The following is a 26,327-nucleotide window of genomic DNA, read 5'->3' on the forward strand; positions in this document are numbered from 1 at the left end:
TTACAAGATGCTTTGCCGTCTCACATCAGCTATATTTAAAGGTCAAAGGGGGGATCACTCAGGTTCTAATGAGTGTTTTTTTATGCTCAGGGTACAGAGGAAGGATGAAACTACCACCGGGGTCATAAAACTACCCCTGGAAATGCCCACAACTCCTATGAAAGCCTTGTCAAATATGTGTTCTTGGGTGGTGAAATGTCTCAAAGGGTTGTTTACTCACACACACACTCATTCTCTTGTTTACTCACTCACTCCTTAACCTCTTTCACTGACTCACCTGCACTCACTCCTTCCACCTAACACACCTTCACTAATTTAGCTCTCAATGCCAACCACACAGTCTCTCTTCCTCTCTCTCTCCCTCTCACTCATTCACTCTCTCCCTCTCTCCCCCCTGCAGATACCCAGGATATACATCGCCGCCAACTCTGGGGCGCGCATCGGCCTGGCGGAGGAGATCAAGCACATGTTCAAGGTGGCGTGGGAGGACCCGGCCGAACCTGACAAAGTGAGTGTGTTGGTGTGTTGGGGTTGTTTTGGTGATGAGGGGAAGGTGCTTTTTTTTTTTATATAATCTGTTGTTTTCTTTTTTTTCCTTTTAGTCAGTTTTTCTCAGTTTTGTTTTCTTGGTTTCCTTTGAGTTTTCTGCTTTTCCTTTTCTTAATTTCTATTTTGCCTATTGTCTTTTTCCTTTTTTCCTAGTTTTTGTAATTTTTTTTATTTCATTTTTATTTTTTTTCTTTCTTATTTTTGTTACTTTTTCTTAGTTTCTCTTTCTTAATTTCTCTTTCTTAGTTTATCTTTCTTAATTTTTCTTTCTTAGTTTATCTTTTCTTCATTTCATTTCTTCTCTTTCTTTGTGTCTCATAATTTTATAGTTTCATTTTCTTTTCCTCCATTTTTTAGTTCCTTTATTTTTCTTCATTCCTTTTTTTAATTTCCTTTACTTTCATTTCTTTTTTCTTGCTTCTCTTTTTCCTTCTCTCCCATTTTTCACATGCCATTGTTACATTCCCTTACATTCAACAATAGCACAGTTTCCCTTAGGAGTATTAACCTAACGATCCTTTTTCTCCTCCTGATCCTTCTCCTCGCCAGGGGTTCAAATACCTTTACCTGACGCCCGAGGACTACAAGAAGGTGTCCACCCTCGACTCCATCTACGCTGAACTGATAGACGACAACGGGAAGGCGCACTATAAGATCAACCACATCATAGGTACGGCCCAAAAGGTTGTTGATGCATGTTTGTATGGGGGTGCAAATGGGGGAAGGGGGGAGGGGGGGAGGCGTTCTTTGGAAGTCGTGCTTATGGAGCGGAAGAAGCACTGAAGGGAGAGGAGGGAAGGGTGGAAAATGGAGTGATGGAGATGGGAATGAGTGAATGAATGAATGGTGAGAGAGAGAGGGGGAGAAGGAGAGGGAGATGACAAGGAAGAGAGGAAGGGAGGGAGAGAGGAAGGGAGGAAGGGAGGAAGAGAGGGAGAGGAAGAGAGGGAGGGAGATGAAGAGAGGGAGATGAAGAGAGGGAGATGAAGAGAGAGAGGGAGATGAAGAGAGAGAGGGAGATGAAGAGAGAGAGGGAGATGAAGAGAGAGAGGGAGATGAAGAGAGAGAGGGAGATGAAGAGAGAGAGGGAGATGAAGAGAGAAAGGGAGGGAGAGAGGAAGGGAGGGAGAGGAAGAGGGAGATGAAGAGGAATAATCAGTAAATAAATAGACAAATACTCGACTTACAGCCAAGGACACTAAAAATAAATAAGATGAATAGAATATAAATAAAGGTTGTAACAGTAAAGAAAGAAATGTAGGAACTGTCTCACCCAGGGTTGATCGGAAAATTGAAAATGCAACTGTAATAAAGAAAGAACGAAACAAGCAAATGAATCCTTCCCCCCCCCCAGGCAAAGACGACAGGCTGGGCGTGGATAACCTTACTTGTTTTTCTTTGATTTCTTTTCCTGTTTTTTTTCCTTTGTTTTTGTTTTTTCATTTCTCTATTTTAGTTTCTCATTCATTTTTAGGTTTTCTCTTTTCCTTCTTTCTTTAGTTTCTAGTTTTCTTAGTTTCTTTTCCTTCATTTCTTTCTTTTTCTTGTTTCGCTTTTACTTTTTCTCCCATTTTTCACGTGTTTTCCTTTGTTTCTTTTCCTGTTTTTTTCCTTTGTTTTTGTTTTTTCATTTCTCTATTTTAGTTTCTCATCCATTTTTAGCTTTGTTTTCTTTTCCTTCTTTCTTTAGTTTCTAGTTTTCTTCGTTTCTTTTCCTTCATTTCTTTCTTTTTCTCGTTTCTCTTTCTTTTTCTCCCATTAATCACGTGTTTTCCTTTGTTTCTTTTTCTTCATTTCTCTATTTCAGTTTCTCATCCATTTTTAGCTTCGTTTTCTTTTCCTTCTGTTTTTGGTTTCTAGTTTTCTTAGTTTCTTCCTCATTTCTTTCTTTTTCTTGTTTCTCTTCTTCACCCATTTTTTCACGTGCCATTCTCCATTCTCTGCCATTCTCATTTTCTCCATTCCTTCCTTCTTTAGTTTCTATGTTTCTTTTCCTATATTACTTTCTTTTTCTTGTTTCTCTTCTCCCATTTTTCACGTGCCATTTCCCCCCCAGGCAAGGATGATGGGCTGGGCGTGGAGAACCTGCAGCACTCTGGCATGATCGCCGGGGAGACGTCTCAGGCCTACAAAGAGATCGTGACCTACTCCCTGGTGACCTGCCGCGCCATTGGCATTGGCGCGTACCTGGTGAGGCTGGGCCAGCGCGTCGTGCAGGTGGAGTCGTCGCACATCATCCTCACCGGCTTCAGTGCGCTTAACAAGGTGCGTTTGGGGTGGGTGAGGGGGTGGGGGGGTGAGGGGTATCCTTTAGCATATTTGTTCTTTGCACTCTTCATTTTTTCTTTTTTTTAAATTTTTTTTTTTGCCTCTGTAATAGATGCGCTGATTAATCCTTCAATTCATCGGTCTTAGGGATTTAGGGGTCTTAGTGAGCTTTGATCTCTGTCCAAGGGCACAATGCCATCAAGTTAGAAATCAAGTAAACAGGGTACTGGGATTCATTTCAAGGAACAGAAGCACCGAAGTCATCCTCAGGCTATATTTAGCATTAGTTAGACCTCATCTTGATTATGCAGTGCAATTCTGGTCGCCTTATTATAGAATGGATATCAAAATGTTAGAATCGGTGCAGAGGAGGAAGACAACGATGATTCACGGGTTAAGAAACATCCTGTACGAGGAAAGACTAAAACAAATTAACTTTCATTCTCTAGAAAGCCGAGGAGTGTGAGGAGACTTGATCGTAGTTTAGAAATGGATGAAGGGCTTTAATAAGGGGGATATTAATAAGGTTCTGATGGTAAGGGAACTGGGTGGGACACGTACTAATGGGTTCAAACTGGATAAATTCAGACTCAACAAGGACATAGGCAAGAATTGGTTTACTTTCCTTCTGACTGACTTCCTATTATTCCAACTGTCTTCATTTGTCCCTAAACCTTCCTACACAACAAAAATCACAACAACCCATCTCTCTTCCACAGCTGCTGGGGCGAGAGGTGTACAGCAGCAACTCTCAGCTCGGGGGCGTCGAGATCATGCACAAGAACGGCATCTCGCACGCCGTGGCCCCCAACGACCTGGAGGGCATCCACACCATCCTGAACTGGCTGTCATTTGTGCCGAAGGTAAGCGATCGGGTTTGTTTTTATCTGTTAGCGAGATTTTTAATTTTTTTTTATTTATTTATTTTTTGCTTCAGTTCACTTAATAAGGTGTGTCTGGGGTGGAGGAGGGATGGGGGGAATGGTGGAGGGGGTGTAATATTTGTCTTAGGTAGGGGAAGGCAAGGTAAGGCAAGGTAAGGTAAGCATTTTATTTATTTATTTAGTGTGTGTGTGTGTGTGTGTGTGGTTCTCCTTGTCTTTCTACCATTCGTCTTTTTCTTTAGTGTTGTCCCATAATTTCTTTCACTTTTCTTTAATTTCCCTTTATTTTCCTTAACTTTTCTTTATTTTTCTTTATGCTTATGCTCACTGTATCAGCCAAACTCTTAACCACCCCATCTACACACTTTCTGGTTCCTTCCTTCCTCCTCCTCCTCCTTCTTGTACTTCTACTTCTACTCTTCCTCCTCCTCATCCCCTTCTCTTCCTCCTCCTCCTCTTCCTTCTCCTCCTCTTTCTCTTCTCCTCCTCCTCTTCCCTCTCTTCCTCTTCCTTTCCCTCCTCATCCCCTCTTCTTCTCTTTCTTCTGCTTCTCCTCCTTCTCATCTCCTCTTCTCCTCCTTCTCAACCCCTCTTTTTCTCCTCCTTCTCTGCCTCCTATGCCTACTCCTACTCTTCCTTCTCCTCCTACTCCTCTCCTCTTCTTCTCAACATCATTCCCTTTTCTCCTACTCCTCCTCCTCATCTTCCTTCTCTTCTCCTCCTCACCCCTCTTCTCCTCCACAGACCAAGGACGCGATATTGCCGATACGCGACCCAATTGATCCCATAGATCGGGCTGTTGGGTTCATGCCGGGCCGCGCCTCCTACGACCCCAGGTGGCTGCTGGCCGGGCGACAGAACCCTGCTAACCCTAATGACTGGGAGACCGGGTTCTTCGACAAGGACTCGTTCCAGGAGATCATGGAACCTTGGGCCCAGACGGTGGTGAGCGGGCGTGCCAGGCTGGGCGGGATCCCTGTGGGCGTGATCTGTGTGGAGACTCGCACGGTTGAATTTAACCTCCTCGCCGACCCTGCCAATCTGGACTCTGAGGCAAAGGTACGTTAAGGTGATGGTGAAGGTGGTGGTGGTGGTGGTGTGGGTGTGTGGTTGCTTACTCTTGTGTGGTAAGGTAAGGTTAGGTTAGGTAAGTGTAGGGTAGGTTAGGTTAGGTTAGGCCAGGTTAGGTTAGGCTTGGTTAGGTTAGGCCAGGTTAGGTTAGGCTAGATTAGGTAAGGTTGGATAAGGTTAGGTTAGGTAAGGTTAGATATGGTTAGGTTAGGTTAGGCTAGGTTAGGTAAGGTTAGATAAGGTAAGGTTGGGCCAGGTTAGGTTAGGTAAGGTTAGATATGGTAAGGTTAGGTAAGGTTAGCTATGGTAAGGTTAGGTAAAGTTAGGCCAGGTTAGGTTAGGCTAGGTTAGGTATGGCTGAGTTAGGTTAGGTTAGGTTAGGCTAGGTTAGGTAAGGCTGGGTTAGGTTAGGTTAGGCCAAGCCAGGTTAGGTTAGGTTAGGTTAGGTTAGATGAGGTAAAGTAAGGTTAGGTTAGGTTAGGTTAGGTTAGATTAGGTAAGGTTAAGTAAGGTTAGATAAGGTAAGGTTAGGCCAGGTTAGGTAAGGTTAGGTTAGGTAAGGTAAGGTTAACTCTAATCTATCAATCTAAGCATTCAGATATTCCAAGCATATTCCTTAGACAGTAATGATGAATGTGGGTGATGGTGATGGTGTGGGTGTGTGCTTGCTTCTTCTGCATTGTTAGGTAGGGAAGGGAAGGGTAGGTTAGGTTAGGTAAGGTTAATTCTGTTCTAAAACACAATAAGCATTCGATCTTCTTAACACAGGCCTCGGACAATAGTGGTAAAGGTGATGGTGTTGGTGGTGTGAGTGTTTGATAGTATGCTCCTGTGTTCTTAGGTAGGGAAAGGAAGGTAAAGCAAGGTTAGGTTAGGTGAGGTTAATTCTGTTCTAAAACACTCCAAGCATTCAGATCTTCTAAACACAGGCCTCAGACAGTAGTGGTGAAGGTTGTGATGGTGTGGGTGTTTGGTAGCTTACTCTTGTGTTCTTAGGTAGAGAAGGAAAGGTAAGGCAAGGTTAGGTTAGGTTAATTCTAATCTATCGGTCTAAGCATTCAGATACTCCAAGCACATTCCTCTGCCTTTTTTGTTACTGTATTTGTTTTTTTGTCCTTGCCCTGCCTCCTATGCTGTAAAAAAAGTAGAACAGATAGATACATAAATGAACAAAAACAGGGACATTGCTATACATTCTCCAGTTCATATTTCTGCTGTCATCTTACCCTGCCCAACCCCCAACAGTTCTTTCTTTTCTCTGTTCTTTTGTATGCTTTTATTGGTCATCTTAACATTCCTACCGAACCCCCGACAGACTGTATCTCAGGCCGGGCAGGTGTGGTTCCCGGACTCTGCCTACAAGACCTCACAAGCCATCAAGGACCTCAACCACGAGAACCTGCCCCTCATCATCTTTGCCAACTGGAGGGGATTCTCAGGAGGCATGAAGGGTAGGTGTCGGTGGTGGTGGTGGTGGTGGTGGAGTTGTTGTTTAAGGTTGGTGTGTGATATGATGAAAGTGGTGGTTGTGGTGTGTGGTAAGAGTGGTGTTAGCTTTGGTTATGTGGTGGTGGTTGTGACTATGGTGGTGATGATGTGGTTAGTGGTGGTGAGTGTGGTCAATTAAAACCTAACTTAATCTCTCTCTCTCTCTTTTTCTTTTCTTTCTGTTTCTCTTTCACTTTTTTCTCCTCCTTATTCTCCTTTTCATTCTCATTCTCTTTCTTTTTCTTTGTCTCTTGTCTTTCTCTTTTTGTTTTCTTCTCCTTTTTCTTCATTTTCTTTTTCTTTCTATTTCTTTCACTTTCTTCTCCTTATTCTCATTTTCATCTTCATTCTCATTCTTTTTCTTTGTCTCCTGTCTTTCTCATTTTGTTTTCTTCTCACTTTCCTTCATTTTCTCTTTCTTACTCTTACCCTCTCCCTGTCCTTTTCCTCTCTCTCCTCCATCTCCCTCTCTCTCTCTCTCACCATCATCTCCTCCCTCCCTCTCCCTCCTTCTCTCCCTTCAAACAGACATGTACGAACAAGTCATCAAGTTCGGCGCTTACATCGTGGACGCATTACGAGAGTACAACCAGCCCATCCTCGTCTACGTGCCCCCCTACGCCGAGCTGAGGGGCGGCGCGTGGGTGGTCATCGACTCCACCATCAACCAGCGCTATATGGAGATGTACGCCGATCCCCTATCCCGCGGTGGTGTCCTGGAGCCTGAAGGGACCGTCGAGATCAAGTTTAAAATGAAGGATATTGTGAAGGCCATGTCCCGGCTTGACCCGACTATCCACAGGCTGAACCGAGAGCTGACTGAGCCTGACCTGCCTGAGAACCAGCAAGCCGATATCAGGAAACGGATCAAAGAGCGACAAGATTTGCTCCTCCCCATGTACCATCAGGTGAGGGAGAGTGGGAGAGAGAGGGGGAGGGAGGGAGGGAATTGGAGGGTGAAAGAGAGGGAAGAGAGGGAGCAGGATATGTAAGAGATAGGGAAAAGAAAAGAGAGGGAATGGGAGAGGAAAGAAAGGGACAATTGTTAAGAGAAAGGAGAGGGAAGGGAGGGATAGCCTTAAGATCTCTCTGACAGCTCATAACACCTCTCTGACAGCTCATAACACCTCTCTGACAGCTCATAACACCTCTCTGGCGGCTCATAACACCTCTCTGGCGGCTCATAACACCTCTCTGGCGGCTCATAACACCTCTCTGGCGGCTCATAACACCTCTCTGACAGCCCATAACACCTCTCTGACAGCTCATAACACCTCTCTGACAGCTCATAACACCTCTCTGACAGCTCATAACACCTCTCTGACAGCTCATAACACCTCTCTGACAGCTCATAACACCTCTCTGACAGCTCATAACACCTCTCTGACAGCTCATAACACCTCTCTGACAGCTCATAACACCTCTCTGACAGCTCATAACACCTCTCTGACAGCTCATAACACCTCTCTGACAGCTCATAACACCTCTCTGACAGCTCATAACACCTCTCTGACAGCTCATAACACCTCTCTGACAGCTCATAACACCTCTCTGACAGCTCATAACACCTCTCTGACAGCTCATAACACCTCTCTGACAGCTCATAACACCTCTCTGACAGCTCATAACACCTCTCTGACAGCTCATAACACCTCTCTGACAGCTCATAACACCTCTCTGACAGCTCATAACACCTCTCTGACAGCTCATAACACCTCTCTGACAGCTCATAACACCTCTCTGACAGCTCATAACACCTCTCTGACAGCTCATAACACCTCTCTGACAGCTCATAACACCTCTCTGACAGCTCATAACACCTCTCTGACGGCTCATAACACCTCTCTGACAGCTCATAACACCTCTCTGACAGCTCATAACACCTCTCTGACAGCTCATAACACCTCTCTGACAGCTCATAACACCATTTGACAACACTTGACTTTTCTTAATACCTCTCCGCACCTCTCAACACCCTCTCGCATCCCTCCCAGGTGGCCGTGACCTTTGCCGATCTCCACGACACCCCAGTCAGGATGCAGGAGAAGGGGGTGATTCAGGGGGTGGTGCCATGGTCCCAGAGTCGCAAGATCCTGTACTGGCGGATGCGACGGCTGCTGGCGGAGGACTCGGTGAAGAAGGAGATCAGGAAGGTGCAGCAGGATTCGTCGGACGGCCAGATCGACGCCATGCTGAGGAGGTGGTTCTTTGAGGACAAGGGGTCGGTGGAGGTGAGTGGTTGGGGTTGTGATGTATTAAGTTGAAAGAAATAGACATAGATAGAATTATGCTGAGAAATAATTTAGTTGACCACGAATTATGCTGAGAAATAATTTAGTTGACCAAGAATTGTGCTGAGAAATAGTTTAGTTGACCAAGAATTGTTCTGAGAAATAATTTAGTTGACCAAGAATTATGCTGAGAAATAATTTAGTTGACCAAGAATTGTGCTGAGAAATAATTTAGTTGACCAAGAATTGTGCTGAGAAATAATTTAGTTGACCAAGAATTATGCTGAGAAATAATTTAGTTGACCAAGAATTATGCTGAGAAATAATTTAGTTGACCAAGAATTATGCTGAGAAATAATTTAGTTGACCAAGAATTATGCTGAGAAATAGTTTAGTTGACCAAGAATTATGCCGAGAAATAGTTTAGTTGACCAAGAATTATGCCGAGAAATAGTTTAGTTGACCAAGAATTATGCTGAGAAATAATTTAGTTGACCAAGAATTATGCTGAGAAATAATTTAGTTGACCAAGAATTATGGTGAGAAATGATTTAGTTGACCAAGAATTATGCTGAGAAATAATTTAGTTGACCTAGAATTATGCTGAGAAATAGTTTAGTTGACCAAGAATTATGCTGAGAAATAATTTAGTTGACCAAGAATTATGCTGAGAAATGATTTAGTTGACCAAGAATTATGCTGAGAAATAGTTTAGTTGACCAAGAATTATGCTGAGAAATAATTTAGTTGACCTAGAATTATGCTGAGAAATAGTTTAGTTGACCAAGAATTATGCTGAGAAATAATCTAGTTGACCAAGAATTATGATGAGAAATAATTTAGTTGACCAAGAATTATGATGAGAAATAATTTAGTTGACCAAGAATTGTGCCGAGAAATAATTTAATTGACCTTAACCCGGTAGCTGCGGGGATCATGTTTCTTAAAGGCCCCTCTAAGCGTATTAATGAGAAAAAATCATCACTCACGCAAACCACTTCGTAATATACATCAACGCATTTGTGATCAGTTTATGCATCATCTATTTTAGGGGGTTTATATTATCATGGTGAAAATTTGGCCCGTCGCTGCTACACGGTAAAGCCACAAATTTGGCCCGTCGCTGGTACATGGTAAAGTCACAAAATTGGCCCGTCGCTGCTACCGGGTTAAAATCCATGGTGAAATAGTATGCAAGTTCATTTTATCAGCTTGAAGACATGCCGAAGAACAGAGCAAACCATATAAAGTAATATCATTTAGCTTATAATTGAATGATGGTAGAGAGAAGGGAGTCATTACATGCACTTCCCACACTAACATAACCTTAACCCAGTAGCAGCGATGGGCCAAATTTGTGGCTTTACTGTGTAGCAGCGACGGGCCAAATTTGTGCCATGATATAACCCCCCCCCAAAAGAAAAATGATACGTAATCTGATCACAAATGCTTTGATATATATTATGAAATGGTTTGTGAGGGATGATTTTTTCTAATTTTTCTCGCTTAGAGGGACCATTAAGAAACATAATCCTCGCTGCTACCGGGTTAAAATCCAATGGCAATACAGTTGAGAGTAACTTCATGCATCCCTTCTCTCTCTCTCTCTCTCTCTCTCTCTCCTATCCCAGTCATATAGTTTAGTTTACTCAATGGTGGTATGGAGAAGGGAGTCCCACAATAACACAATCCTAAAATTCAGTGGCAATGCAAAAAAGAGTAATTTCATGCATCCCCTCTCTCTCTCTCTCCTATGCTAGAGTTACCTATGGGACAACGACAAGGTGGTGGCCGAGTGGGTGGAACAACAGATGCAGTGTGTTGGCGACAAGGAGGAAGGGAACAGCTCGTACCTCCAGGAGAACCTTCAGATCATACGGAGAGATGCGGCCATTTCCCAGGTCAAGGATGTGATGAAGGTAAGAGTGTGAGGGTGAGGGATGTGTCGGGTCATTGTCAGGTCATTGTCAGGTCGTATTCTTCAATGTTTCAGCGCCCAGGCTCTTGTATACTTGACTAGGTGTTTGTTGGAGTTTGTTTATGTAATTACTTTTAATGTTTTTCCTCCATTTTTACTTGACCATTTTCTCCTTTCCTTTCCGACCTTCCCTCCTTTTTCATCTGACCACTTTTCTCCTTTCCTCCTTCCCTCCCTGTTTTTTTCTCCTTTTTTACTTTACCATATTATCCTTTCCTTTCCTACCTTCCCTCCTTTTTCTCTCCATTTTTATCTCGCCTCCTTCCCTCCCTTCCTTCCTTTTTACTCCATCTTCACCTCGCCACCTTCCTCCTTTCCTCTTCTCATTATTATTCTTTATTTTTTTTTTCCCCTTCCATTTCTCTCTCCATTCTCACGTCACCACCTCTCCTTTCCTTCTCTCACTTTCTGTATCCTTCTTTTCCTATCTTCCTTCCTTTTTTCCCTCCCTCCTCTCCTCTTACTTTCACTCTCGCTTTTTCCCTCCCTTCCTTTTCCCTCTCCTCTCTCCTTTTTCTCCTCTCACTCCCATCATCCCTTTTTCCCTCCTTCCTCTCATTCCTCACCACCTCTTTCCTCTTTCCTTCTCTCACTCACTCTCCCTTTCTTCCTCTCTCTCTTCCTATCTCTCCTTTTCTCTCTCACTCTCCCATTTCTTCTCCTTTTCTTCTTCTCTTTCCTTTTCTCACTCACTCTCCCCATCTCCCTCTCTCTCTTCCTATCTCTCCTTTTCTCTCCATTCTCCCCTTCTCCCTCTCTCTCCTTTTCTCTCTTCCTATCTCTCCTTTTCTCACTCACTTTCCCCATCTCCCTCCGTCCCTCCGAGCAGACATTCCTCTTCCCTAACACCACCTCACACCCCAACCACCCTCGGCAGGAGTTCCCGGAGATCGCCATGGACACAATTGTTCACATCATCCGCCGCATGTCCCCAACGCAGCGCGCAGACACCCTGAGGACACTGAACAACTTGGACCTCGTGAGCCAGCAGAGCGAGCCGGTCACCACACCCGACCCACAGGACACAGCCAACTGACCTTCAGCCTGGCGGTGGGACCCTGTCTAGCACAATCACCACCACCATCACTGCTAGTATCACCACTGTCGCCAACACCACCAACACTACCACGACTTTAGAGGACCCTAACCCTGGTACCATGACCATAAACACTGATTTACACATGATACACAATGAAAACACACACACACACACATGTACACTAGATATATCATACACACACACACACACACACACACACACACACACACACATGTACACTAGATATATCATACACACACACACACACATATGATACATACACTAGGAATACACACACATACACTTAACACATGCACACATACACTACAAATACACACACACACACACACACACACACAGTTAAGTATTTTCATTGTGACACTCAGTTTGGTTATGTTGTGGTATTCAAATCAGTACAGCTACTCAATTATTCTATAAGTTTATTTTTTGTTAATGTGTCTGTTTGGCTTTCTCTATCCTACTCAATATTTCCGCCGCTCTCCAAACACAGAAATTCTACCTCAGCTATTCAGTTGCCCTTCCGTTTTCGTTTATTTTCCCTCTTTCGTTTCTCCGCCGCCCAAAGCTGCCGTGTAGTTGCTCAGTCGATGGTCACTGTGGACTGTCTTAACTTAAACCACAAGATTATTATTATTACTGCAGGATTATTATTATTATTGCTGCCCTGAATGTTGTGTGGTAGATTTGTCTTTATGTTGGTTTAGTTTAGGTTGGCTCTTATGTGTGTGTGTGTGTGTGTGTGTGTGTGTGTGTGTGTGTGTGTGTTTCCAGGTTCTCGCCTTAAGATCACATATGCTTCACCACAGACTCTTAAGATTTTAATACACACACAAATAGAAGAGCATACATTGAATAGAAGAAATACATTGAATGTGTCTTGTTACCAGAATAGTAATACGTATAACCTGTGTGTTACTTGTATTGCTTCACCACAGCAGACCGAAGATTTTAATACACACGCAAATAAGAGAAATCTGCTTTGGGGTGATACATTAAACGTGTCATGTTGTGAAGTGTTACCAGATCAATACTATGACCCTTGTGTTACTTCTATCACTTCGGAGAGAGAGAGAGAGAGAGAGAGAGAGAGAGAGAGAGAGACAGAGAGAGAGAGAGCAGTAGCGGTATATCAGACAGTGCGTTCACCACCACCACCATCATCATCTTCATCATCATCACCATCACACTGTCTCCTGCTCTCATTTTTTTCACCATCTCCAGTTTTCTCTTTGCGTAGCACCATCATCTTCCAGTCACCATATGTGCTAAAAACGAGTGGCAAAATAATGTACGAATAGTTGAGAAAGACAGATGGAAGGATTGAAGGAGCGTTTTGTCGAGAGCTTGTTGTGGATTTATTATTTTTATTGTGAATTGGGCAGAAAAATGGGAAGATAATGTTTTAATGGAAGTATTGAAGTTGAGAAAGATACAAAACAAATAACTAGATTGAAGGAAAGATAAAAAAGGAAAAAAAGTTAACAGCAAGAGCAAGATTGAAGGCGAGTTTTGTCAAGATCTTGTGGAATTTGTTGTTTTATTGTGAATTGTGCAGAAAAATGGGAAGATAATGTTTGAACAGAATGATTAAAGTTAAGAAAGAGAAACAAAAGAGCTGGCAAAGTTTAAGGAGGAGAATTTTACTGAGAGCTTGTTGTGGAATTTTTAGTTTTGTGAATTGTGCAAAAAAATGGCAAGGTAATGTTTGAATGGAAGGACTGAAGTTGAAAAAGAGAGAAAACATATAATAAGGAAAGGAAGGAAAGGAAAAAAAAAAAAAAAAGACAACAGATTACAGCAAAATTGAAGAGGAGTCTTGTCGAGAGCTTGTCATGGAATTTGTCATTTTTATTGTGAATTGTGGAAAAAAAGATTTTGTATGATCGGTAAAATTGAAACTGAAGATAAACAAGACACGGCAAGATTGTTTGAACGGAATAATTGAGTTTGATTTTGAATTTGCAAGTGTAAAAAAAAAAAAAATGATGAAATAATGTTTAAACGGAAGAACCTAAACTAAAACAAGAGAGAAAAGATGCCAAGATGGAAGGAAAAGTCTGTCCATAGTTTGCAGCTTAGTGGAAATAGTGTTTTAATCGCAAATTTTTGTGCAGAAAAAAGTGCGAGAATAATGAACAAATGAGTGAAAGTATTGTACGAACAGAATATAATTGAAGTGTGTTTTTAACCAGTTCTAAATTTGTATGCTATCGTAGTGTGTATGTATGCGTGTGTGTGTGTGTGTGTGTGTGTGTGTGTGTTTAGGTTGTAGGTAATGATATGTATATTTAGGAAGTGTTCACAGATTATTCTTACATATATTTAAAGCACAAAGGAGTTTTATAAGAGTGTCCGATAGAGAGGCTTCGTTAGGGCGTGTGCGTCGGTTTGTATTTGTGTGTGTGTGTCCCGTTGTGATCAGTAACCGTGTCGAGAAGGAAAAAGAAGAAGAGAAAACAGCCATGGATAAGAGTGAAGGTATAAAATGCAATCTCGTGAATAAAGATATGGAAACGAACCATATTTAGATTTGATAAGAGGGGAAACGCACTTGATAGAGAGGAAGGAAAGTGACAAAAAGTGGACAAGCATGAAAATATGAAAATTGATGTTATTCAGATTTAATGAGAGGAAAAAAACACTTGACAGAGAGGGAGGAAATTGATGGAAAGTGGACGAGTTGAAGATATGAAAATTAACCTTGTTGAGATTCAATTATAGGAGAAAAACACATGACAAAAGGATAGAAAACTGACGAAAGAATGGACGAGTACACATTTTTTCTTACAGTAAAGGAAGCAGCTCAAGGGCAAAAAGCAATTAAGATAAAAGCCCCATAACATCCACCTCCTATTATCATCATTTTTACTATTATTATTATTATTATTATTATAATTATTATTGTATTATTTTGACTTCATTTTACACTTCCGCTCAAGTCCACGGCAACTCATTCTTCTTCCTTTCGACACGGACACTGATTACGACGACGCTTATGAACAGCCGAATGTCTCGTACCCTGTTTGTCGTGCCTGAGGAAGTAGTGATTTATTTGACCGAATGACGGGTGTGTGGATGCCTGAAGGGAAAGGGGTGAGGGAAGACGGGTGAAGAGAATGAAAAGGAAGAGGAGAAAAAGACAAAATAGAGGAAGAGGGGAAGGAGTATTAAGAAGAGTAGAGAAAGAAGAGGAGGAGTAGGAGAGAAAACTAAAGCATACAGAATGACTTCAGTTCTTGAAAGAGGAGGAGAAGGAAGAGGATGAGGAGGACTAGATGGAAGAGGAGATAAATTACAGTGTTTTAAGAGGAGGAGGAGGAGAAGGATGAGTAGGAGTGCAAAAGGATGAAGAGAGAGGAGAAATTAAGAGAAGGAGAAAGAGAAAATGGGATGACTTCAGTTCTTGCAGGAATTAAATAAATGCAGAGGAGATGAATGCAAAATGAGGAAGAGGAGGAGGGATTATAGTCTAAAAAGGAAGAAGAGTAAGAGGAAAAACTTGCACGACTTCAGTTCTTGCAGGAATAAGTAGAAGGAGGAGGAGATAAAAAGAGTAAGATTAAGAGGAATTATAGTCTGAAGAAGAGGAGGAGGAAGAGGAGTAAGAGGAAAAACTCAACACATGACAACTTCAGTTCTTGCAGGGATGAAGTAAATGAAAAGGTGTTTGTACAAGTGTCGATGTGGCATGTCCCCGGATGTCCCCTCACCCCAAACCCCTTTATAGAGTATCAATCACAAAGTCTTATATATATATTTCTGTATTTTCACCACGTATTTGGAGTATAGTGCTGCATAGTTAAACGAGAATAAATATTTGTTATAGAGACGCGACCATTGTGAATAACCTTTTGATGTGTTTTGCTGGGTGGACGAACGGAGAGCTTTGTTTGTTTATTTTGATTGTGGAAAGACTTTGGAATTGTTTATTATGTATCTATTTATTTATTTTTAATTATGGAAAACCTTCAAAAGTGTTGCATTGCTGTGAGATTTTTTTTGTTTTGATTATGGAAAACACTTGAAACTTTATTATTGTTGATTAGTTATCTATTTATTCATTTATTTATTTATTTATTTTTTTTACAACAAAGACGGCGGCTCAAGAGCAACAAAAAAGTGTAGAAAAAAAAAGCCCACCACTCACCGCTCCCACAACAGACATAAGTAAAGAGTGGCCAAAAAAGAGAGGTCAATTTCAGGTGGAGAGGTGTCTTGATACACTCTTCTTGAAGGTCAAGTCATAAGCAGGAGGAAATACAAACGAAGGAAGGCTGTTCCAGAGTTTACCCGTGTTAGGGATGAAAGAGTGATGATGTTTGGACAGTATAGGGATGACAACAATTTTAACAAGTTCAGGAGAACAGTCAGCATGAAAATATTGATAGAAGATAGAAAGAGATGCAACATGGTGGCAGAATTTAAGAGGAAGACTGTCAGTATGAGGAGGGGAGTTGATGAGACGAAGAGCCTTTGACTACTCAGTCCAAGAGTGCTGTGTGAGTGGAGCCCCCCCACACGTGATGCATGCTCCATACGAGGGCGGACAAGGCCCCTGTATATGGACAGTATCTGTGCGGGCAGTGCCGGATAGAGCTACCATTGGGCCCTGGTGCTGCAAATAATTCCGGGCATCTAAGTATCTTAATTTATATACATCATGCCCGGGCGGCTGGGCCTCCTATGAGGCCGGGCCCTGGTGCAGAGATACCAGCTCCACCCCCTTCTCTCGGGCTCTGTGTGCAGGGGAGAACTGGTGGAGACGATACAGAACGCCCAACCTTGAGGAAGCCGATTTAGTGAGAGAGGAGATATGGAGTTTCCAGTTGAGATTTTGAGTTAAGGATAGACTGAGGATGTTTTGTGTAGAAGCTGAGTGTTGTCGAAGAATGAGGGATAGGTGTTTGGAAGGTTGTGTCGAGTTGATAGGTGAAGAATTAGAGTTTTTGAGGCGTTGAAGGACACCAGGGTTCTTCTTGCTCCAACCGGAGATGATAGTAAGGTCTGAGGTTAAGCATTCTGCAGCTTCCAGCCTGGAATCATATAGTTCCTGTTAGGTTGGCCTTCTATCAAAATAAATTGAGTAATGCAGAGTAGAGTCATCGGTGTAAGAATGAATAGGACAGTTCGTTTTTGAAAGATCATCATCAATGAGCAACAGAAAGAGAGTGGGAGATAGGACAGACATCACTATTGATAGGTTTAGGGGAAGAACGGTGACCGTCTACTACAGCAGTGATAGATCGCTCGGAGAGGAAACTGGAAATAAAGGTACAGATAAAAGGATAGAAACCGTAGGAGGGTAGTTTGGAAAGAAAAGATTTGTGCCAGACCCTATCAAGGGCTTTTGATACTTCTAGTGCAAGAGCAAAAGTTTCACCGAAACGGCTGAGAGGATGACCAAGAGTCAGTTAGGAAAGCAAGAAGATCACCAGTAGAACTCCCCTTGCGGAACCCATACTTGCGATCAGAAAGGTCAGACATGGATAGATGCTTAAGAAACTTCCGGTTAAGGAATGATTCAAAAACTTTAGATAGACAGGAAAGTAAAGTTATAGAACGGTAGTTTGAGGGATTGGAACGGTCACCCTTCTTTGCCACAGGCTGTATGGTGTACATCCAACAGGAAGGAAAAGTAGATGTTGACAGGCAGAGGCGAAAGTTTGACCAGGCAGGGTATCAGCACGGACGCACAGTTTTTAAGGACAATAGGAGGCACTCCATCACGTCCATAAACCTTCTGAGGGTTGAGGCCAGAGAGGGCATAGAAAACATTTTATTATGAAAGAAGCTTGTGTTGGTGTGAAAATTTGTGGGTTTTATTTATTTTGATCATGAAAACACTACATTCTTTTGTTTCTGAATGTACAGCTTTACTTATTTATTTATTTTTCTCTATATGGAAAGCAAGGTGTGTGGCTAGTTGTTTCAGAAGACCCTCAAGACTCTCTGATCTTCTAGTTAGCAATTATGACTGAAAATGAAGGTTTACTAATGAAGCGAAGGGGACGAGTCTACTTTCAGAGTGTGACGCGGCTGTGACTTTCATCATTGGTGCGGCTGTGAGGGAACAGAAAAGGTGAAGCTGTGGCCTGTTCAGAACACGTCCTCTGTCACTCTGCCACTCTGTCTCAAGACTAAATACTGAAGCTCCACTTGCTCCTCCTGTCAGCAGAACACAGAACACATTAGACAGATGGATGCAGTATGGAACAAAGGTAACTTATCTCTGACACAAGGATACAAGACTGCAAGACTACAAGGTGCTGTGGCCAGTTCCACATCCTCCACCACACTGCTGACTGGCCCCCAACACAGCTGGTTCTGGCTTTCCAAGATCTGATTCAAGCCATACTGCTGGATCTTAGTTGCCTCCTGTGTGGAACTGGTAAGGTGACTTCTGTATCACTAATTCTAGGTAGGAGGCTGTACTTTTAAGCTTAGTATGTATTTCTTGAGTTTTTAAATGAGAAAAGACAGACGTAAAGTTACAGCAGAGAGCATGACTTAAAAGGGAGAAGAGATGAAGTACTTTAGGACAGTTCTCTTAAAAACATGAAAAAACGTTCTCCATTCTCAAATATTCAAACCTTTCCCTAGCAGATATACCAAAGTTTAGAGGTTGGGAGGAGAGAAGATGAAGTAATTGAGTTTGAAGTCCTGAGGGATAGTTTTGTAAGCTTGGGAGTGTGCTGAGAGGGAGTGCTGGAACAGAGAAAGTTGATATATGTAGATAGGAAAGTAATCTCCATGTTTTAGTTGAGTGTAACTTGGCATTTAATACAACTTTGCTACAAGTACATAATATTATGACAGTTTTCAATCAGTCAGGTGTAATTGGACAGGTAACTAAAAGAATCGTCTCATTATTTGAGCAGGGAAAGTTGATGTAGAGAAACAGAATGTCTTAGATGATCCCTTAACTTTGCCACAAGGACATATGACAGTTTTCAATCCACTGTTGTCAGGTGTAAATGGACAGATAACTAAAAGAATCATCTCATAATTTGCATAGGGAAAGTTGATGTAGAGACATTAAAGTAATATCCATGTCTTTGTTGACCCCTTAACTTTGCCACAAGGACATACGACCATTTTCAATCAGTTGTCAGGTGTAAATAGACAGGTAACTAAAATAATCAAGTCTCATACCGTGCAATTTATTAAACAATTCATCCACAGACATAGGTGTAAAAATACAAGAGTAATAGAAGTAGGCTGTATCAGTACTCGACAGCACACACTCTGAGCATGATATGAGCTACTTATACTACTGGCAGTGATATCGGGTTCAGTCTTGCTGCAGGACATCTACACATACAGCAATTATAGGCTGATGTGCTGAACCTCCCCCAACACTTCTGAATATAGACAGAGTTGCAAGTGTGTCACCTCAGTTATATGACTCCAATTCCCTAAGACTTTGATTATTCAGATAGTCCACAAAGCATATACCGATGTATTGAGCCTTTCCTATCCCTTCTGTTACAAGTTTCTGAATATTGACAGAGTTCCTAAATGTGTCCCCTCAGAATGGCCCAAAGTTCCCTAAGGCTTCTTTTGCTCTGTCTAGGAAGTCCACAAAGTATATAGTGATGCATTGAGCCTTACCCAACACATCTTCACTTCTCTTCCTATCAACAGAACACAGAAAAGAGTAGACTTAGGCAGATAGAGTAAAGAAAGAAAGCTTTTAGAAGTCACTGAGAGGTAACTTATCTCAAAGGTATACTTCATGCAACTTTCTAAATAAATATTAAGCAATAAATTGTTATATATGTTACACTAGCTCAAGTCTTAGTTTTCAGGAGATATTTTGAGTGTAAATGTATCATCTTGTTCTTGTTGTGTGTCTCTTATAGTGAAGAGAGAACCAGCCTTGCCCCCCCTCCCCCCCTCTGTCTAGAGGCTAAATTTGCATATAAATGTGTCATGTCACTGGTTAAGCTGGTCCCACCTCTGTTCCCTGTGGGCTTGATACTCTCTCTCATATAGTGGAGAGTTGGCCCCTTCCTCCCCTTGTCTTGTGTAATGTGTAATGACCTCCCACTGAAATTAAAACGATCCCACCTCCATTCCCTTGGACCTGATACTCTCTCACAGTGGAGAGAGTTGGCCTCTTCCTCTCCCCCGTCTTGTGTTGCAATCTCCTAACTTTGCATGGAAGTGTGTAATGATCTCCCACTGAAGTTAAAATGATCCCACCGTTCCCTTGGGCCTAATGCTCTTTCCCTCATAGTAAAGAGTTGGCCCCTTCATCTCCCTGTCCATCAGGGCAAACTTACCCTACGCTATGTATGTCAACAGATAAAGCAAGTGGAGATGGTAGAGAGTTTGCCCTCTCCTCCCACTGGTTGAAATGACATCTCAGTTCCCATAGATCCAAAACTTTTCCCATATGTAGAGAGAGGACTTGTCCCCTTCTGTCCCTGTCCAGCACAGCAAACTTAAGCTACATTCAAATGCCAGCAGTTAGAGGAAATGGATCTCCGTTTTATATAGAAGTAACGAGATGAGTAAAAACACAATTCCAAACCTTAAAACCTAGATAAAGCAAAAACTAAAATATAATATGATCAGACAACACTCGTCCTATAAGAAAATAAAAAGATGCCACGGAAGGAAACTTAGGCAAAGAACTAAAATCTGTTTACATGTAGACAGAGAAGGTAAATAAAGTAAAAACTAAAATATAACAAGATCAGACAGTCATCCTATAAGAAAACCTGGCAAAGAACTAAAATCCATTTACTCATTGACAGAGAAGGTGGAGTTTGCCCGTGATCGGGAGCGCAGACGTGTGTTGGTGGCAAAGTTTGGACTCTGCGGGACGGTAGGCGGCTGAAGCGATGGCTGGATCACCATCGGCTTGTATTTGGGCACCGGCTGAGCCTTGTGCACAGCCTCCTGCCTCAGCCGGGCCACCTCAGCCAACTCCTCGGCCGCCCGACGTTCCTCCTCCTGTCGGCAGATATGATGGAACTAAAGCAACTTATGACTTACTACTGAAGAAGCATCACCTACTACTCCTGTCGGCAGAACAGACAGAGACGGATATATGAAAGAACAACAGGAAGGACAAGAAACTGAAAAGGATGAACTAGAGGTGAATGGAGAAAGGGTGGATGAGGTAGAACATTTCTATTATTTGGGATATGTTTTGGACTGAGGCAGGAGTGGAGAGGACAGAGAGCGAGAGTGGTTAAAATGGAGGGAGGTGGCTAGTCTACTTGTGAATCGTATCATCCCTCTAAAGAGCAGAGCAAGGGTGTACCAAGCGTGTATTAGATCAGTGATGATGTATGGAGCAGAAACATGGGCTCTAACTAGAAAATTAATGGAGGTATTGAGAGCAAGTGATCGCAGAATGCTGAGGTATATGGTGGGGATCAGGTGGAAAGATAGGGTGTCCAGTGCAGATGTAACTAACAGATGTGGAGTAGAGGACCTGGAAACTGTGTTCAGAAGGGAAAGAGAGCAGGGTAGGATACAGTGCTGGGAGTTGTGGAGAGATTAGAGGTAGAAGGAAGGAGACCAGTTGGTAGACCTAAGAAAACATGGAGGTGTGTAAACAGGAAGATTTGGAATTGATGGGATTGGATGAGAGCCATAAAGCGTCCAACTGCTCAGGAAGAGTGAAAATGGGCGTTAAATGAAATGATGATGAACAGGAACTTCCCTCAAGAAGCTCCACTTACTTCTAATCCTGTCGGCAGAACATGGAATATATTAGACAAAAGCAGATACAGTAGACCCTCCATTTAGTATAATGTTTCTTCTTAAGGATTTCCCTATAAATCTCCCTTGAGCCGAGTTCTTCACTCACAGAAAGTCCCACCAGTCCAAATAGATAGATCCCATTTAAATAACACCTCAATTTAGCTTGTATATCTTTGGTACTTCTCTCACATTAAAGAGAGGGTCTAGTGTACCTGATGGACTTCTCTCCAGGGTGTGCCACTGAAGAAGCTCCACATGCTATTCTTGTCATGAGAACGTACACAAGAGAGAGGATAAGACTAATGTGGATAGAATGACATGCCTGGCAGAAAAGTGAGTTAAAGGATGGTATACGAGACTGAGCTAGGCCACTAAGGGACACGGCTTAGATAATTACTGTAACAGTGTAACAAAGCCCTCAATCCTTTCTTAACCTGTTCCTGATAGAAGTAGATGATGCTGTACTACAGCAGGTAGAGCATAATGTAGTTGCCTGGCACAAACGAGAGATGGTGAGCTAAAGGCAAGGCTTGGAGATGTACCCTGACAGGTTCTAACCAAGCACTCTATCCTTTCTTAAATATGTTCCTGATAGAAATAGGAAGCACATAAATTGGCCTGGAAGAGACTTAACTGTCACATAGATTGTAAGTGATTCAGAGTTGGCCAGCAGAGACTATTCATGCAGTTTGAAAAAGGATGTTACTCTGGAGGTAAATTATTGAAGTGCCTATTGCATTTGACTGATCTGGAAAGAAGTTCAATAAAGATTCTGACGGAGACTCTTCTTGTTTGTTTTAATGAAAATGCTTCCAATTCATCTCCGGAGCCTTAGTGAGGTAGTTATGACTTATATTATTATTTTAGACCTATTTTTACCCAATTTTGATCAAATTTAATTACTTTTGTATCAAATTTGGTGAAAATCTGCACATTTTTTTAAAGTATAAAAACTTGAGTTAAAGTTTCAAGTCGAAAAATTTAGACGATCTAGAGATGTTTAAATACTTTAAATAAAACCTAGTCAATAATCACAAATTAAATTTAAATCCAAGTCAAAAAACTGCAGACTTACTGGAGCATTATTTGTACTATAGATAAGTACAACCACTGGTTGAGAAGACTGTGAATGTAACTGTGGGCATGTGAACACACTGAAGAAGTTAAATAAAATAAAATCTTGCAAAGAGAAGTTGACTAGATGGAGGATGACGAAGAGTCATAGATTGGATTGTGTGGGTCTTACATCTAATACCAAGGCTCATATTCTCAAACATTTTAGGGCTCACACACCATCATTGTCAAGGCTTTGGTGGAGGCTGTATTAGTATTTCCAAAGTGGTTTAAACATGTAAGTGATAGTTTGACGAGGCTTCTGCACCATGAACATGGGAACACACTAATGAGAACCCAGCTAATCTCTTTAGTGGCCTTGGGTAGTATTTGTTGAGTGCCAAAATCATTTGAGAATATAGGCCTGAGGATATTAAATAGACACACACAACCTTTTCTATTCCTACCTCCTCCTCCTTCATATACTCAACTTCTTCATACACCCCACCACTACACTTAACAAGCCTTCCACTATTACCTCTACTACCACTATTTCTACTGTTAAAGGTCTCCCCCACTTTATGATTGAGTTACCTTTTTGGAAAAGCAATGGTGAAGCAAAATAATAACAAACTTGATGTTTAATCAATAGGGATGTGCTCCTGGACTCAATGTTGTTTTATGGACTGCACTTTGACCAGTCCATTTACACTAACTTGAAGCTGTGTGGCTGAGAAACAGCTAAATGTGGTATGAATACGAGGGCAGCAAAACAGCCTGGGGTGTGCATTAGCGTGTTCTTCTCATACCCTTGCAGCCGACGTTATATTTTTTTTTTTTGCGGTAACTGAATGGTTAGCGTCTGGGTACTCTTGGTTACAAAATTAACCCATTTGTGACAGCCACAGCCCTGACGCTCCTGCAGCCAACAGACCCGGGAGTGACCTATTGATAGCCACGTCACCATGGTCTCCAATTTACTCAAACTTGGGGTCTTGCATGTTGGACAATATTGGCCGTACCAACCCAGTGGCACTAAACATGTCTGGGCAGAAATAGGGAAGAAACCTGGTAAAGTGTGGGAGACCTGTGTTATAACTGAACCAACAGACACCAACCATTTTCTTTGCTGCCATCCTCTCCTCCTCCATGGCCTTCTGCTGGTTCTCATATTCGGAGCGTTCGCTGGCCCGGATCTCAGTGTTGAGGGGGACGTTGGAGATCTCAGTGAGGGGCTTCTTGGATTTCTCAGGGATGAACGGCGCCTTGTGGACCACATCGTCAGCCTGGGCACGGAAACGTCGCTGCTCCGCCTCCCACTGCGCCTCCTTCTCCAGCTGTTGATGGGAAGAGTGGTTAGCGGTATGTGCAAGCCCTAAAACCCAATATGTAAAAAGGGATGTATACACTCAACAAAACCAACTAACCATGCCTTAAAAACAGGTAAAGAAAGACAAATCAGCCACATTGGTGTTGACGAAGACTAATACAACATTAAAATCAGGGAAAGGAGAGGAAGAGAATGAAAAAGAATGAAAAGGAAGGTAAGGTTATTCTAAAACACACTAAGCATAGGCCTCAGACAGTAGTGGTGAAGGCAGTGGTGTGGGTGTATAATAGACTACCCCTGTGCTCTTAGGTAGGGAAGGGAAGGCAAGGTTAATTCTAATCCAAAACACTCACTTCTCTTACACTTCCTTCCATCCTTCACTGCTGACACACTTCAACTCACACCAACACCTCTCTTGGCCTCCCTCCCTCCCCTGCCCTTTAAACTTATTCTTTACTTGAACCCTTAAAGAAATATATAGTAAGAGCCACCCCTCTAACACTTCCTTCCACCCTCCACTGCCAACACACTAACTCACACCAACACCTCCCTCCCTCACCTGCTCTTTAAACTTATTCTTTACTTGTCCTCTTATGGAAACAAACAGTAAAAACCACCTCGTCTCTTACGCTTCCTTCCACTCTTCACTGCCGAAACACCCTACACCAACACCTCCCTCAGCCTTCCTCACCCGCTCTTTAAACTTCTCATTCTTTACTAGTCCCCTTAAAGGAACAAAAAGTAAGAACCACCTCTCTTACACTTCCTTCCGCCCTCCACTGCCAATACAGCCTGTTACCCACACTAACCCCTCCCTCGGCCTTCCTCACTCCCTCATCTGCTCATTATTTACTTCTCCCCTTAAGGAAATATACAAGAATCACCACTTACTTCCATCCCACACCCCACACCAACACCTCCCTCCCTCACCTGCTCCTTAAACCTCTCCTGCTTGGTGCTGCCTCGCTGGTCCACCCTCATGCTGAAGGGCTTGACCTGGGTGGGTGTCGGGGGCTTCTTGGGGGGCACGCCATGCACCCCGTCCTCGAACACTGGCATGGGGCGGGCGTGGAACTCGGCAGCGCGCTTCTCCTCCTCGATGATCTGGGACAGAGGAAAAAATGCAACAATGCTTTCCATCATGAAGTAGAGAAGATGAACCTATGTATTTTGCTTCTGGTAAACACATTCGATCAACAAGACACATAACAGAACCATAAAAGGAAAACAAAAAAATAAATAAAACAAAACAAAAAGACAATATCAACAATGGCCTCTCTATGAAAACAGAAAACAAGAGGACAATAACAGGGGTAAGTAGTGGGCTTTTTTTTTCACTCTTTTTGTTGCCCTTGAGCTGTCTCCTTTCTTTGGAGGAAAAAAAAATAAAAAATAATAATAATAATAATAATAATAATAATAATAATAAATAAATAAATAAATAAATAAAAAGTTGACAACAGCACCACCACCTATCAGCCTCCTCCACAGTCTCACCTTCTGTATTTTCTGCTGCTTTTGCTCCAATTTCGCCTTGTCACGTTGGTCAAAGCTAAAAGGCTGCACTTGAAGTTTGCTCCTTGCGGTGTCACGTGTGTTGATGCCACCGTAGGGAAGCGCCGATACAAGACTCAGGCACTCGGACTGCGGGGAAGGGTACAGCAGGGCATGAGGAACGGGTAAGTACTGGACAGGGAGGTCAAGAAGGGAGAGACGTGAGGGAAGATGGGAAGGGAAGGAGGGATGTGTGGAAAGGAAGGAAGGAAAGGAGATATACTAAACACCGAAAGAATGATGGAGAGAAGAAAGCGAGGGATGTGTTTGTGAAGGAAGGAAGGAAGGAAGGAAGGATGGTAGGTTGTAGTAAATGAAAGGACGTGTGGGAAGGAAAGAAAAGACAAGAAATAGAAAGTGTGTGAGGGGAAAAGGAGGAAGGGAAGGAGGGAGGAAAGAATGGCCAACAAAGGAAGGGAGGGAATGAGGGAAAGGAGGAAGAAAGAAGGGAAGGAGGGAAAATCAAGGGAGAGGAGGAAGGGGACGTTCTGTTCTTGGCGCCGCACTGCAGGGTCACATGGCGCCGAGGGAGGAAGGGAAAGAATGGAAAATAAAGGAAAGGATGGAGAATGAATGAGGAAGAGGAGGAAGAGAAGGACGGAAAATGAGGGAAAAGGAGGGAATAAGGCAAAGAAAGAAAGGGAAGGACAGTTTACACATTCAAAATCTATCCTTAACTTCACTTACAAAAGGAAAACTAGGAGACCAACTGTTTAATTCCTTCCACTCATCCATAAACATTCTCTTGGGTGAGTGACGCCTCCTCTCATGACTGTAAGGGCCAAACATTTCACCGCCCAAGAACACAATCAACAAGGCTTTCATTGGAGTTGTAGGCATTTCCGGGGGTAGCTTAATGACCCTGGTGGTTGTCTGACCCTTCCTCTGTACCATAAACCTACAAAAACACTCATTAGAACCCGCTTAATCTCCATTTCGGCCTTTGGAAATAGTTGATGTGAGGGGCGGAAGCGTCTGAGAATACCAACTTAAGTTACTGTCGGGGTCTGTCTCACCTTCTTTGATTCAGTGATGTTGAAAGGCTCAGGCACGGTGGGCAGCTTCTTCTCCACGTGGTACCCAGTGTCGGGCGTCCCAAACACCTTTTTGTTCACTGGTCTGGCCTTGAAAGCATGTCTGG

The 26,327-nt window shown here is 42.6% G+C and overlaps 2 protein-coding genes across 16 annotated transcripts in view; one reads left to right on the top strand and one right to left on the bottom strand.

The window, feature by feature from the left end:
* The window catches only part of LOC126993053 (acetyl-CoA carboxylase-like), a 101,276-nt gene extending 85,918 nt beyond the window's left edge, over positions 1–15,358 (top strand). For 13 of the 14 annotated variants that reach the window (XM_050851877.1, XM_050851905.1, XM_050851888.1 and 10 more), the window contains 10 exons: positions 401–508; positions 1,099–1,219; positions 2,606–2,814; positions 3,537–3,680; positions 4,446–4,760; positions 6,088–6,223; positions 6,789–7,168; positions 8,255–8,491; positions 10,252–10,410; positions 11,347–15,358. In XM_050851877.1, the coding sequence (XP_050707834.1) occupies positions 401–508; positions 1,099–1,219; positions 2,606–2,814; positions 3,537–3,680; positions 4,446–4,760; positions 6,088–6,223; positions 6,789–7,168; positions 8,255–8,491; positions 10,252–10,410; positions 11,347–11,505 (1,968 nt within the window). In that variant the 3' untranslated portion in view covers positions 11,506–15,358. The remainder of the gene's footprint in view (positions 1–400; positions 509–1,098; positions 1,220–2,605; positions 2,815–3,536; positions 3,681–4,445; positions 4,761–6,087; positions 6,224–6,788; positions 7,169–8,254; positions 8,492–10,251; positions 10,411–11,346) is intronic. The other variant, XM_050851930.1, reaches the window with a different exon arrangement.
* A 3,315-nt stretch (positions 15,359–18,673) lies between these two features.
* LOC126993110 (targeting protein for Xklp2-like) overlaps positions 18,674–26,327 on the bottom strand; it is a 19,689-nt gene continuing 12,035 nt past the window's right edge. For both annotated transcript variants that reach the window (XM_050851949.1, XM_050851959.1), the window contains exons 8-12: positions 26,203–26,323; positions 25,130–25,276; positions 24,563–24,736; positions 23,421–23,639; positions 18,674–20,490 (exon numbers count right to left, since the gene is read on the bottom strand). In XM_050851949.1, coding sequence (XP_050707906.1) covers positions 20,278–20,490; positions 23,421–23,639; positions 24,563–24,736; positions 25,130–25,276; positions 26,203–26,323 — 874 coding nt within the window. In that variant the 3' untranslated portion in view covers positions 18,674–20,277. The remainder of the gene's footprint in view (positions 20,491–23,420; positions 23,640–24,562; positions 24,737–25,129; positions 25,277–26,202; positions 26,324–26,327) is intronic.

This window comes from Eriocheir sinensis, chromosome 7, assembly GCF_024679095.1.
Source record: "Eriocheir sinensis breed Jianghai 21 chromosome 7, ASM2467909v1, whole genome shotgun sequence".
In the NCBI taxonomy this organism is placed as follows: domain Eukaryota; kingdom Metazoa; phylum Arthropoda; class Malacostraca; order Decapoda; family Varunidae; genus Eriocheir; species Eriocheir sinensis.